At 39.9% G+C, this 14830-nt stretch overlaps 1 protein-coding gene and 1 pseudogene across 1 annotated transcript in view; both read left to right on the top strand.

Moving 5' to 3' along the window:
* The window catches only part of LOC102196122 (hydroperoxide isomerase ALOXE3-like), a 12710-nt pseudogene extending 10840 nt beyond the window's left edge, over positions 1–1870 (top strand).
* Positions 1871–9973: 8103 nt separating this feature from the next.
* The window catches only part of LOC102193059 (hydroperoxide isomerase ALOXE3-like), a 14452-nt gene continuing 9595 nt past the window's right edge, over positions 9974–14830 (top strand). Inside the window, exons 1-10 of the mRNA XM_005727035.1 lie at positions 9974–10126; positions 10355–10559; positions 10702–10783; positions 11009–11131; positions 11222–11325; positions 11741–11907; positions 12038–12181; positions 12473–12676; positions 12860–12946; positions 13052–13226. Coding sequence (XP_005727092.1) covers positions 9974–10126; positions 10355–10559; positions 10702–10783; positions 11009–11131; positions 11222–11325; positions 11741–11907; positions 12038–12181; positions 12473–12676; positions 12860–12946; positions 13052–13226 — 1444 coding nt within the window. The remainder of the gene's footprint in view (positions 10127–10354; positions 10560–10701; positions 10784–11008; positions 11132–11221; positions 11326–11740; positions 11908–12037; positions 12182–12472; positions 12677–12859; positions 12947–13051; positions 13227–14830) is intronic.

Here is a 14830-nt window from a genome sequence, read left to right as displayed (position 1 = left end):
TTTTTTCGGTTAGTCTGTTTTTTAACCTTCATTGACCAACAAGTAAAACTTATGAGATCTGTTTTGCAAGAGTATCCTGAGCCTGTTCTTTAATAGTGTATGTTTAAACAAGTTATGTCCCTTTGTATATCAGTAGCTGTCACCACATGTACAGCCTGCCTTGATCTTATTAAACAACATTTAGATTTCTGTTGAAACTAAAATGCCTCTAAACTGAGAGATGTGTCTGCTACTTACAGAAGCCTACCTTCACTAAGTTAAATTATAAACACTTGGTGTGTTGATCGTGAACCTGTAACCTCCCTATTTTTAATCAGGACAAGGTACTTTGTGCCATTTATTTTTATGTATTTTTTGAAACAAAAGAATTAGGGCAAATACAATTTTTTATTATTTAAATAATCCTGGAGCAGTTTGTGTACAAATAATAAAAACATGTTTTACACAGTGTATTCCCATTTCTCAAAGGTTTGTGCAGGGAATGCTCGGCTACTACTACAAGAGTGACCATGAGGTCCAGGAGGACTCTGAACTTCAGAAGTGGATTTTGGACATTTTTGAACACGGGTTCCTTTCTCAAGCAGAAACAGGTGGGCTTTAAACAATATTTCAATATTTACGATGATGATGATAATGGTGATTTATCCATTTAGGATTATATTGCAAAAATAAGTAACTTTTGTTTGTTCGCCTAAATATATTTAAGTGACGCAGTTATTTTTCTGTGTTTAACAGGAATTCCTCAGAGATTTACCTGTGTGACTGCGTTGGCCAAATTTGGTGATCTTCACCTGCTCAGCCCAGCATGCAGCTGTGAACAGTGGACAGGTATATAAAACCTAATTCAACCTAATTATTTAAAATGTAAATAAAAACAGACTCATTCATTGATTTGTAGATGTATTTACAATAGAACATAGTAAACATATGAAATGTTTAAACTGAGAAAATGTAACCTTACAAGAAAAATAATGCCTCATTTTGTATTTGATGGCAGAAAAATATATTTAAAAAAGGTAGGACGGGGCTTTGTGTACTACTCTGACACACTGTAGCATCCCCTCTTCTTTTACCAACAGTCCACAAACATCTGGGAACTGAGGAGATCTGAGAGAGGAGTGTCCCATTCTCGTCTGATATATGATTCTAGCTGCTAAACAGTCCCGGGTCTACTGTGTTAGTGTTTCATTTCATGATGCATCAAATGTGTTTTCAACTGTTGAAAGGCCTGCATTATGAAGCCATGATCTTCTGATAGATGAAACACCATGATTATTGCTCTTATTAATCAGTTATCCTTTACTTCTTGATCAAATGCAGTATGACTATGGTGGCTGGATGCCCAACACTCCCATCTCCCTGCAACTCCCACCACCGACCACAAAGGGGACGACAAGCGAGGCCACAATGTTGGCCACCTTCCCTGATGTCAATGTAACAGCTCAGGGCATGGCCACCATGTGGCTGCTCAGCAAGCAGTCCAGTGACTTTGTAAGGAGCAAAGATTTCATTAAGAATGACAGAAATTATGTTTAAATTCAAGTTTTGTGAAAAAAAAATACATATGTATGCAATAATTTTTAGGGGCTAATTTCATAAATAATTTGAATGCTGTTGAAGAAAAACGGAATGTATCATTGTTCTTATTAGGTTCCCCTTGGCCAGTACCCAGAGGACCACTTCACTGAGGAGATTCCCCGCAAGATATTAAAGGATTTTCAGATGGAGCTGGAAGATTTGAGTTTTGTCATTAAAGCCAGAAACAAGCGTTTAGAAGTGCCATACACCTACATGGATCCAGCAGAGGTAGAAAACAGCGTGGCCATTTGAATATTAGAAGACTCAGCTGTGAGATAAAATTCAGTTCCCTCTTCAAATAAAAGCAGCCAAAGACAGTTCTGACTTTTACTGATGAAATAGCTGAAATAGAACTTAACGTTTCTAATTATTGTATGCTGATTTGTGAATTTTATCCATCTGCTGTGATGTGTTCTATAGATTAGAAACTTAAAACCTCTTCTGATTTTCAATAAACTGTCCCATCCTTTCAAAAACATGTCAAAGAAAACTGATATTATTGTGAACAAATCATGATTTTTTTTAGTGATTGATTTTTGTTAAAGTCTGTCTTAAAGAAGTCTCAGCCTCTGAGCTTTTTTGGCTTAAAAAAAATTGAGAGAACTCCTGCATTTCTCCCATACAGACATTTATTTAATTTAAGAAATATGTCTCTCTTCTGTCTTAAATGCATGTGTATGTTTGAGGGCATGTTCTGTTTACCTCAGAGTTGATCAATCTGTGTTTGTCTGTCTCCCTGTAAAATGCTCACCTGCCAAAGCTCTACTAATTAACTCACCTGTTCCTCATCTGGTTATCAAGCTGGCTTCTTAAGGCTAAAGTAAATACTCAGCCATCATTAGATTGTGCTCTGCCCTTTGGCCCTTAGTTTATTTTTTGGAGCTAAACTCTGTGTCTGTGAAGACCTCTCACTGTATTTGGATTTCCTTCGAGTTTTTGTGACAGTGTGTGTGTATGACCACAGATGGAATTCATAGCATTACAGACACGTTTTTCTTACTCGTTTCTCACATCCTGTAAATCCTATGTTAATCTTTTCCCGCTCTACAGTGGCTGTTGTTTAATGTTGGCCATCCTACACTTCTGGTTTCCGTTGTAGAAATTATTTTCTAGTTGTTGTTTTTTTTTGGGGGGGGGGGGGGGGGTTGTATGGTATCTTGTCAGCTCTCATTACTATAATATGACTTTGCATTATACAGAGCGTCATTTAACACCATCCACCCATTCGCTTCCGCTTATCCTTTTTCTTAGGGTTGCGGGGGCTGCTGGAGCCTATCCCAGCTGCCAAAGGGCGAGAGGCAGGGTACACTGCACGGGTTGCCAGGGCTAGCACACAGAGACAGACAACCATTCGCACTCACATTCACTCCCACATTCACTGGTGACAATAGTTATGGGTCTTGTTATGTTATTCAGCGGTGTTGAGTTGTTTGGACTTTTTTTAGTAAATATCTAGTAAATCTCTAATTCTTGGTTTTTCTTGGCTTTATATTCATGTTCCCTTAGTGCTAACTTAGTGCGCTAGTTCTGTTCTCAGTCCTTAGTCTTGTATATTATATTTTTTCCTAGATTTATGGGTCAAGTCTCGACCAGTGATTTCTCCTTCCTGTTTTATTTTGGCTACCAGTGTCTGGACCGTCGGCTCTTTTCCTGGAAACAATGCTCAACTTTAAGTTCAACCTTCATCTACCCTGTCCTACATTTGGGTTCTCAATCTTTCACCATTCATCATAGCTGAATCTGATAACTGTGACCATTTTCATACTGTGAAGTCATTGTCATATTAAAACTCTTTGTTGTATCTGCTGAAGGCACCCATCAAAAGATGGGTGCACTGCAGTTGTAAAGGAAACGACATAGCCAGAAACAATATTCAAGTAACTTGTGGCTACAAGGCTCAGTTGGTACTAAGTTGGGCCCAAAATGTTACAACACCACCAGGCTAAATTGCTGAATTTAAAAAAAAAAGAAAAAAAAAAAGCATTTATACAGTATTTTCACCGTCGCTGCCTTCCGCACGGCTGGCCTCCAGACCTGCTCTGTTATGAGCTATTGAGCCATCGACCCCCAGGGCGACCCCCTGAACTGTGTTTGAACTGTTTTTGTGAGCTCTGATTTTGTTTCAAGTCCTGGGCCCCCCACCACCCACCTGGGTTTCTGTCAAGGTACTGGGAGTGATCCAGTGTTTTGTGTTTGACTCCCTGAGTCACTCTGTATTATCTCCGTGCATCTTCCCATGTTGCACTCTGTTTTACCTCCATGTGTCATCCTGCATATCATTCTGCGAGTCATGGTTTCAAGTTTGTGTAGTTTTCCTAGTTTATTTATCTTATGTCTGTGAAGGTTCTCAGTCATCCAGGTCATCGTAGTCAAAGGAGCTTGCAAAGAAAAGCGTCTGGACTTCTTTAAGTTACTTGAAGACGTTTCTTTGCAAGCTCCTTTGACTTTATTTATCTTAGTTTCTATCCTCGCCACCTCTGTTTCTGTCTGAATTATCACATCATATAAATAAAGCTCACTCATCACATCTATGTCAATGCCTGCTTTTGGGTCCTTTTCCCTTTAGCCCCACACAACTGCCGCCGCAGCCATGACACTTAAGACTCAATGTTTCATTTACAGGAGAGATGTTTTAGCATAATTACAGCAATAAACTAGAAAGAGTAAAATAATGAAAATTGCACAATATTTACAAAAATCAGTTAAAAGAGCTGTAAATCCTTCTGCAGGGTAAGGGGAAAGCCCTCTTTCTAAACTCTGTACGAACTGTTTACAATGAATGTCATGAAGTCATGGAGACCACAGCATGACTAAACATGTAATCTGATAAGAGGTGAGTAAAACATATTTTTATAGATAAAATACCAGTGAACCATCCTGTGTAGTTCTAGTGAAGACAAGTCAGCTAGAGAATATAAAGTACAGCAGTGTCTTGAAGGTTTTGCTGTGAGTTATAAATTTTAAAGCTCTGTGATAAGCAGAGTCCAACTGATAGAGAGAATGAGCAGGGTCATACATGCAATTCATTCATTCAATCATGTGGCCTCCTTTTTACCCCTCCTGGAGCATTGTAAAAAGGAGGTTAATGCAAGTTCCAAGTATACCGTATTTACAAGAACCTTATTTTCTTTTTTGCTCTGAGACTCTTTAAAGACATCCCTCGTCTAGGCAGGTTCAGTCAGGTACAGCAGGAGCTTAAGCAGCAACAGGAAGAGAGCTCAGAGCACGCACACATTTGAGCTTTATGGCCCCTGAAACTAACATGCAAATGCCCTCCAGCTACAGCTGAATCTGCTAATATTATTAAGGTTTAAATGAAACATTACAATAATTGTTGGCTGGATTAGGGTTAACTAATTATAATTCAAGACATTGCAGAGTATATTGTGTATATATAATGTTTTAAATTCTGCAGCCTGGCAAATTAAATGAAAGCGATCGTCTCACACTTGTAAAAAAGTAGAAAGAACATTTTCTTGTATCAAGTACTTGATCTTAGCAATAACGTACACATTCACTGAGCCAATGTTGTATCTACTCTGTTACAATATTCTGAACTTCCAGACAGAAAGGGAGCACATTCCTGTGTGACTAAAGCAAACCACCAATTACAAGAAGCTCAGAGCTACACAGAGCTCCTGATGATAAACTAATGCTGATTGCTGTTTACCTAATTCAGTTCACCTGAGCTTTATTTATATAGCACCAATTCACAGCAGTTGTAAAGACCTACAATATTGAAAAGATCCCCTGTGAGTAAGCACTTGGCGATGATAGGAAGGAAAAACTCCCTTTTAACAAAAAGAGGCCTACAATACTGGGTCATAAGTTTATTATTAGTTCAGTTTATTAATTTTTATTTAAAAAAATCACTTTGGTCTAGCTTCAGTTAAACCTAACCACTCGGCTGGATTGCTTTAATGCACTTTATATAGGGTTCAGCACATCATATATTACCCATCTACAGAGGGTGCAAAATACCGCAGCTTGTCTTTTAACAGGCACTCTAAAGTTTGAGCACATTTCCCCTATTTTAGCTTCACTTCACTGGCTGCCCATTTCTTTTAGGATTCATTTTAAAATTATTTTATTTGCTTTTAAAGCTCTCCATGGCCTAGCCCCATATTACAGCCTTATACACCCACCCGCTCTCTCAGGTCAGCTGATCAACTGCTCCTGAATGTACCAGGACTGGGCGTAAACTTAGAGGAGATCGTGCTTTTGCTGTAGCAGCTCCCAAACTGTGGAACGAGCTTCCTTTAGAGATTAGACAGGCCACTTCCATACCTGTTTTAAAGTCACCCCTGAAAACCGACCTCTTTACCCTGGCCTTTGACACCACGTGAGATGTTGGTTTGTATTTTTTATTTTTATTTTAGTTGATTCTATGTTGTTTTATCTTGTTTTCTTTTTTTAATATAGGGCTATTTTAATTTTAAAGTGCTTTACAAATAAAATTGTATTGGATTCAGTTAGTTTCCAGATTTCTTCTTTAAGTTTTTTTTATTGTTTTTATTGAAAAACTAGTTTTAGTTCAGTTTATAAAATTGTGAAAGCTGTTGAATCAGTCATGTAGACATCCCAGCCTCAGACAAATGTACCAAAGCTTCAAACTCATTTATAGATCAAACCTGAACAAAAAGGCCAAACCTGTCAGGGTCCCTGTGCCTACCCGGTCGGCTCAGCATGGCTACATATGTTTTTATATTCTTCTTTTGTTCCTGCTCTCTCCCTCCCCCTCTTTCCCTCCTCCCTCTGCCTGGGCGGAGCTCACCTGTGGGCTCCTGCCCTTGGCCCACGCACCTGTGGTTCATCACGAGTGTTCCAGCTCCTTTATAAGATGGCAGCTCTGTGTTTCTCATTGCTGGACCATTGCCGACCCTCGTCAGTGTAACCCCAGCTCAGTTACTTCTAGAGTGTTTTCACAGCGATTTGCCTTATAATCCCTTCGTGTCTCTGTGTACAGATTCCCTGGACCAACCCCTGTGTTACCTGAGTGATTGGAGTGTGAAGAGGAGCGTGAGGAGTGGACGGAGTGTGTGTGTGTGACTTTTGGCGTCTTTCCCGTTCATGTGTGGACCCCCGGAGCCCGGCTTTCCCCTCGCTTTTGTAAATAATCACCTGGTGTATCATAATAAAGACTCTTGTGCTTTCAAGACCTAGAGCCTGCATGTGAGTCTGTTCAGTCCCGCTGTGACAAAACCTAAGTGCATTTATTATAAGTTTTATCTAAGTGTCATTTTACTTCAAGACATTCAAATATTTCATGTCTACTTTTTACTTTAGCTTTACCAAAAGACCTCAGCACAGAGTTGTGAATAATGACACTGAATGTTTCGAAGACTTTTCCATGCTGTACTTATTTCTTTCAACTGATGAGTAAGCTAAATGAATTAAGTGAAACCAAATTCACCAGAACTCATCACAACAATCAACAATAGTTTTTTTTGGGTAGACTCAATATGCAGCACTGGTGCACTGACACTGCATTTATATAGACTGAAGCAAAATTCAATAATGCCAACAATAGGAATTGTGAGCTACAGATCCTGAGCTACAGGGGAAAACAGTTTGTAACTCATTCAGAGCACACAGGATTCCTCTGCAGAGAAGAGACAATGATAAGGCAAATGTATTATCTGTATTATTTTGGGGTCTTTTCCTTACAATATAAAGTGCCTCGATGCAACTACTGTTGTGATGTGGTTCTATATAAGTAGAATTGAATTGTATTGAATGCATGATAGCTGATTATTCTGTAAATAGTTTTAAACAGTTGTACAAAAAAAAACCAACAACACCTGAGGCATTGGCTGAGGCATTTTTATGTAAAGTTGGAAATAACTTTCAAAAATGTGTGCAAAAACAAGGTATTTGACATTGCGAAAGAGCTAGTGTCAATAATATGGTGGCTCCCTGCAGAAGTTCAATGGCGACAATGGCGTTTCCTTTTCAAGTTGTCGAACCCAACTGACGACTTTCTTTTTGTAGTTGTTTGTGGGATCTCTCCTTAGGGCTTCATGGGTATTATTGTCACTGAGGAATGTAGTAATCTTGGTATAATAAGAACAAAAGTGCACCTTGCCATCGTCATGTGCAAGAAATCACCACTGACCTAAATATTTTTTTAACCTGTATTTAAACAGGTTATCCTATTAACACTCATTGTTTGTTTACTAGAGAAACCTTTTTCAGATAGTCAAAGGAGCTTGCAAAGAAAAGTGTCTGGACTTCTTTAAGTTGCTTGAAGACGTTTCACCTCTCATCCGAGAAGCTTCTTCAGTTATAAGGTCAAATGGTGGAGAGTCCCAGATTTAAACCTAGTGGGAGTTTCCCCCCACAGAGGGACATTCCTCGCTGCACTGTACAGGAATGCCCAGACCTCTAGATTGGAGAGACAAGCACATGGCACAACACAGAAGAGCCACCTCCACAGGACAAGACTCAGCAGTCCATCTGCATCTGAAGGATAAAGGACACTCTTTCAAGGATGCCAATGTTCACATTTTGGACAGAGAGGACAGATGGTTTGAAAGAGGAGTGAAAGAAGCCATCTATGTCCACTGTGAGCGACCATCTTTGAACAGAGGCGGGGGTTTACGACACCAACTGTCTGCCATCTATAATCCAGTTTTGAGTTATAGCTGGCCCACATCCTGGGCCATCTGACCTCAGGAATTCGCATGATAAGGTGGGGCCAGGTTTCACAATGAACACACCTGAAACCCTGGCTGATTGGGACCCACACCCAGTTTCACACCTTGGCTCAGGCGTTTAGAGGATCATCAGGGGGTCCTTTTGTCCCTCTGTGATACTCCCACTAGGTTTAAATCTGGGACTCTCCACCATTTGACCTTAGAACTGAAGAAGCTTCTCAGATGAGAGGTGAAACGTCTTCAAGCAACTTAAAGAAGTCCAGACGCTTTTCTTTCCAAGCTCCTTTGACTACGATGACCTGGGTGACTGAGAACCTTCACAGACACTTTTTCAGATAGGCATAATAAAATTCAAGCAATAAAGTAGAAGCAATAAAAAAGAAACATCAGAATCAGAACAACAGAATCAAATAGCGAAAACTGTCCGTTTACAAAATTATATTAAAATCAAGAACAAGTTCCCATTGAGGAATTCACAAAATCACTTACACATCTTTTAAACTCTGCAAACAAAATCAAGTGAAAGAGTTGCAAATCCTTCTGTATGAACTGACGGAATTGTGAGTGTAAAAAAAATTTGAGACCACAGATTATAACTGAATATGTAATCTGACAACAACTGTATAAACCAGAAATAGATTTAAAGATAAAGTGGTATAAGTCAGCCATTAATTTATAGATACAATCCCAGTGAATAGTCATATAGAGTGAGGGAACATCCTTTGTGATTCCAATGAAGACAAATCAGCTAGAGATTGTAAAGTACAGCGGTGTCTTAAAGGTTTACAGCCACTTCTAGATCCTAAATGCCCCACGATAAAGAGAGTCCAAGAGATAGAGAGAAGGAGCAGGGTTATTCATGCAAACTATATCACCATCGTCAAGGAGGAGTAAAGAGTTTTTTATGAGTTTCAATAGAAAAACCTTGAAAAGGTACAGTAGAGGGAAATACTGCCCATACTCTGCCATACTCTGTGTACTTGAACCACTATGACTTCTTTCCATTTAAAATGAGCCCGAGCTCATCAAAAGCTAATTGTAATTGTTGGAAAACCATGTTGGTGGTATGAGCACAAAAATAATTGTGTCATCTACATATAAATTATAAAATATATTTAGCTTTTGTCCCACACCCTTAACATTAATATCAAATAATGTAAGACAGATCACTCCAGTAGTGACATTTTAAAAACTCAAAGAGAGACCGTTAAACTGTGCGCACTGCTTGCAGTCAGAAAGGTAATTAGTAAACCAGCCTTCATCTGAAAGGCCTAGTTCCAATAACTTCTAGGAAAATGACAAGTCAGCAGTGTCAAGGGCTTTGACAGCTCAATAAAAAGAGTGGTGCAGTTTATAGTCAACATTTCACAGTGGCAAAGCTAATTTAACATGAATAAGATAACACTTCCTTCAGATTTTATTATTTTGATAACCTTATCTGGCATTTCATCACAATACCTGATTGATGCAACTGACTGGACACTCCCACTAAACTGAGTAAATAAAAAGAAATTGTAGGGGCAAGTTCTGACAGAACAGTTATTCTAAGAAACTTCCTCGTCTCATTTACAAAGGTAAGAGATGTTTTCACAGGATTTCAGTCAGAAATTGTGGGTCAAAAAAGGCATTTAGATAATGTCTTCAAATTCTTTTAATTGTGATGTCACAATTTTAACTGCTTACATTTCCAAATCAGTGCTAAGAGTGATTATAATTCTCCCCCTACCAGGATTTGAAAAATGGTGCAGTATAAAGTGACCGTATTCACTGGTGATCGCCTTAATTCCACTACTCTCAACAATGTCTACATTAAGCTGGTGGGCACAGATGGGGAGAGTGATCGCAAGTGGCTCATGGGCTTGAAAGGGGCTTCATCCTTCGTCAGAGGAGCTGTAAGTCTGGCCAACTCCATGATTTTTTCAGGTTCCCTATATGACATTATACATGCAAACTTTAAGGGAAATAAGGGAATTATTAACTGTGATTTATGTAAAGTTGAAATCTATCACCATGAAGATGGTCAAAGCAAACAGTTCACTTCATGGACCACAGTAAATTATAAGAGGAATTGTATGCTCGAGTGTTGAAGCTCAGCGCAAACTGCTATGTCATTTCTTTAGGTATCAAAGTTTAAGGTGTCCTGCTCCACTTCCCTTGGAAATCTTGTGCTGATAGAGTTAGACAAACAGTCTCTCCCACTGTTCCCAGAAGATGATTGGTTTTGTGCCAAGGTGGAAGTGAAATCCCCTGAAGGAGACATCTACAGCTTTCCCATCTACCGCTGGATCACCGATAGCAAGGTGCACCGCTTCAGGGATGGAAAAGGTTTGGGAAACTGTGCTCATCTTAAATCTTGTTCAAACCATTGCAGATGTAAAACAAAGTTTGTAATGAGGCTGAAGCAGTTTCCTAATACAGTATATACCATATTTACAAGAACAACTTGAAACCATTTTTTCTTAATTAGCTCTGAGAGTCTTTGAAGACAACCATCATCTTGGCAGGTACAGTCGGCAGCAAGAGATTCAGCAGCGAGAGGAAGACTATCGGTGAGAATTCAGAGCTTATACATATTTTGGCCTTACAGCTCCTGAAACTAGAATACAAATGCTGTCCAGTTATAGCTGAATATCCTAATACTAATGATATTTAATCTTAAAATGAAACATTACAATATATTGTTTGTCTGCTGGGATTAATTTAAAAATCCATTGCAAACTATATTATTCATATATTATGTTTTGTGAATTGAAACTGCAATTTCTTTTTCTCAGCTGGGATGCATATGCAGAGGGAATACCTCACTCCTTGAAGGCACAAAACCCAATTTTTTTGCCATCGGAGGTTCAGTTCTCCTTCACCAAAACTACAGAGTTTGTCTACACTGCTTCCACAGGGTGAAGTTCTTTTTTTTCTCTTTACCTATCAAAACTATAACTATGTTAAGTATAATAAAGAAATGAGATGAATGTGCTCTTCTGTTTCAGACTGACTGAGCTGAAGCTGAAGGGACTGGATAACCGTAAGGAGAAGTGGGATAATATTGACAGCATCAATCGAGTGTTTTGCTGCAAAAAGACTGAAATATCAGGTAACTAACATCATAGTTGGAGTATCGAGTACTTATACTTTGTGCATAATAATATGTACTTAACTGTTACCTTTGAAGTATTACTATATCAGTATACATAGTCGATTTTCCTGAATAATAAGAACATTATACAGTCTGTTCTGTAAAAACATATATATTATATATGTTTATAGCTATTGATTGATGTTTAAAACTGAGAATATAAAGTCTCATTTTATCTTATGACAGGTGATCTAACAAGTAGAATATGGTTTCAATATCTAATAAAGCTCACTAGAGAGAGCTTATGACTTTTTATACATTTCACATAATCAAGACTCTCAGACACTGAACTTCTGACACAAAGTTAGAAATGTAGCAAAATTTGTAGGCTAGTTTAAAAAAGGAACATATTATTTTTCTTTTTTTTTTGCAGAATATGTTCAGGAACACTGGAAAGAAGATGCTTTCTTTGGCTACCAGTTTCTAAATGGTGTCAACCCCATTTTGATCCAGTGTTGTACAACCCTGCCCAGTAACTTCCCTGTCACTGATGACATGGTCTTTCCCCGCAGTCGTTGCAACCTTGCAGATGAAATGAAGGTGACTGTAGACAGACACAAAAAAAGGAGAAAGAAATGTTTCTTAAATCAGCTACTTGGTCATTGCAATAAATGCACTTACACATTCACTGAATATACACACTGCTGAAATAACCTGAACTTTCAAACAGAAAGGGAACATATTCCTGTGTGACTACAAGCTTCTGGATGGAGTAAAAGCAAACACCATCAATGGGAAGAAGCAGTACTTGATGGCTCCTCTCGTCCTGCTCCACAAAGATCCTGACAATAAATTAATGCCGATTGCTATTCAGGTAATTCAGTTCAGATGAGCTTTATTTACATAGTAAAATATATATATATTTTCTAGGGTAAATATGAGAGGAAAATCCCAACAATCAGGCAATTCTTTGTGAGCAAGCACTTTGGCAACTGGAAAGGAAAACTCCCTTTTTAACAGGAAGAAACCTCTGTCAGAAGCCACCTGCCACAACCGGTTGGGAGTGAGGGGAGAGGGAGAAGGACAAAAGACATGCTGTAGAAGAAAAACAGATATTAAAAATAACTAATAATTTGACTTATCACTTGACCCTGTCCTTGTATAGCTGAAGCAGACTCCATCAGATGACAATCTAATCTTTCTTCCTACTGATTCTGAGTACGACTGGTTGATCGCCAAGATTTTTGTGAGAAGTGCAGATTTCAATCACCATCAGCTCAATGCTCACCTTCTGCGCACGCACTTGCTGGCCGAGGTTTTTGCAGTGTCACTGCTGCGCAACGTGCCCATGGTGCATCCTCTGTACAAGGTAACTGACGTTTGCTGAAACTCAGTGTTTTGGTTTGTAAATAATTTTAAATAACGTTGAAAGCATTTGAGTTTATCAATGTGTCCACAAAGGACATTTGATTGTGCAACAGCGTATCTCAGCATAATAAATGCCAAAGTTTTGCCCCAATCTAGCACTAACAGAGTTCCCTCTTTCCCTCAGCTCCTCAAACTTCACACACGCTACACTCTGCAGATCAACTTCTTAGCTCGACGCCTTCTCATTTCTGAGATTGGCGCTTTCACTCAGGTATGCAAAGAACAGCACACTCACTAGACCTTTACCTAAATAACTGTTTCTTTTTCAGTGTCATGTACAACATTTGTCTCTAACTGTGAGCTACCCATTCTCTAGTTTGCATCATCAGGTGGAGAGGGCATGTTTACAATCCTGAAGAGGTCAGTGTCCTCAATGACCTACAGCTCCCTCTGTATGCCAGATGACATTGCTGAACGTGGCCTAGAAGCTGTGCCAAACTTCTACTACAGGGATGATGGCCTAAAGGTTTGGGATATCATCCACAGGTATGGTAGTTTTGCCCTCTTAATGACGCCACCAAGCTGCTGCAGTTCTGTTATAACAATAATATTTTATTATTTGTTAGTTTATTATTTTTATTTTATTTATGTCATTTTACAATTCTGTTTTCCATCCATCCATCCATCTTCTTCCGCTTATCGGGGGCCGGGTCGCGGGGGCAGCATCCTAAGCAGAGAAGCCCAGACCTCCCTCTCCCCAGCTACCTCCTCCAGCTTGTCTGGGGGAACACCAAGGTGTTCCCAGGACAGCCAAGAGATATAATCTCTCCAGCGTGTCTTGGGTCTGCCCCTGGGCCTCCTCCCGGATTCTGGGAGTTGGCCCAGGACCGGGAACATTATTTTTTCAATTTGGTTTCCCAATAAAAGATCATTGAAAAAATGAACACAAGATTAACACACAAGAAAGAGATTAAAACAGGCGCTGTTGGAATGCTACTAAGCAAGTAACCCCAGTGGAAGGGTTACGTGACTAGGATGAGGGACCTATGGAATCTTCGATACCCAGCATCCAGATTGATGGCGAAACAACTTGGGGAATGTTTTCCAACATTCAGAAGATGGAACTGCTCAGACAGCTAGAGATTGACGAGGTACGACACAAAAGCTACGGCAAGGGGAAGCTAGGATGACAGGTCAAAAGGGAGATATCATCACCTCCACCTGAGATTGGGTGGGGGCCCCAAGTGCGATGGAAGAAGGATCATTGAGCACGAGAGGAACTGACCTGAGAGATAAGATCATGGCAAAGCTGGAAACCTGGATCCTTCATGGCTGGTTACTAAGACTATGTGAAGTACCCTCAGAAGATCTACTAGATCAGGGGTGTTGAACTCCAGGCCTCGAGGGGCAGTGTCCTGCATCACCAAGGCTGGAAACAGAGCAATAGTGGAAGAGCATATGGGAGAAGAACCCAACCCATAGCATCAATGCTCAGTGGCTAGTGGATCTAAGAGCAGACCACAGCAATCTCCGTGAACAGAGTCATTCAAGAAAGGGTCTCCAGTATGAAGAGTTGGACAGCACCAGGCCCTAACATGATTCACGCCTACTGGCTGAAGAAGCTGACTGCAGTCCATGAGTGTCTGACAGCACAAAAGAACCAGCTTCTAGTCGATGAGAGACACTGAAAATGGAAATACCAGAAGAGCAAAACACCAGCTACTGGTAGACAGAGCAGTCGCTTAAAACTGCAAGACTAGGCTGACCAACCTGTGCACTGCCTGGATTGGTTACAAGAAGGCCTATGACTCAATGCCCCACAACACTTCCTGTGGGGCATTCATCTATCTGCTGGTGGAATGTACCACAGGCAGATAGAGGAAGTGGCTGACATCCAGAAATCCTACCAGTGACTGGACAAAGCTGGAGTGAAAGACAACACAGAGACACTAATCTTGGCAGCACAGGAACAAGCTCCATAGAGGCTGGGGTCTATCACATCAGGCAAGACCCCAGTTGCATGCTGTGTAAAAATGCCCCTGAGATAATCCAGCACATAAGAGTAGACTGCAAGATGCTAGCTGTTAGGATGCCTGGGTCGTCGACCCAGGGCTTTTGAGTTATATTATTTATACTGTCTAGTTTTTTGGTTTCT

This window comes from Pundamilia nyererei, unplaced genomic scaffold, assembly GCF_000239375.1.
Source record: "Pundamilia nyererei isolate P.nyererei 1_Seehausen unplaced genomic scaffold, PunNye1.0 scaffold00022, whole genome shotgun sequence".
Lineage (NCBI taxonomy): Eukaryota > Metazoa > Chordata > Actinopteri > Cichliformes > Cichlidae > Pundamilia > Pundamilia nyererei.
This window is presented reverse-complemented; position numbering and strand designations above follow the sequence as displayed.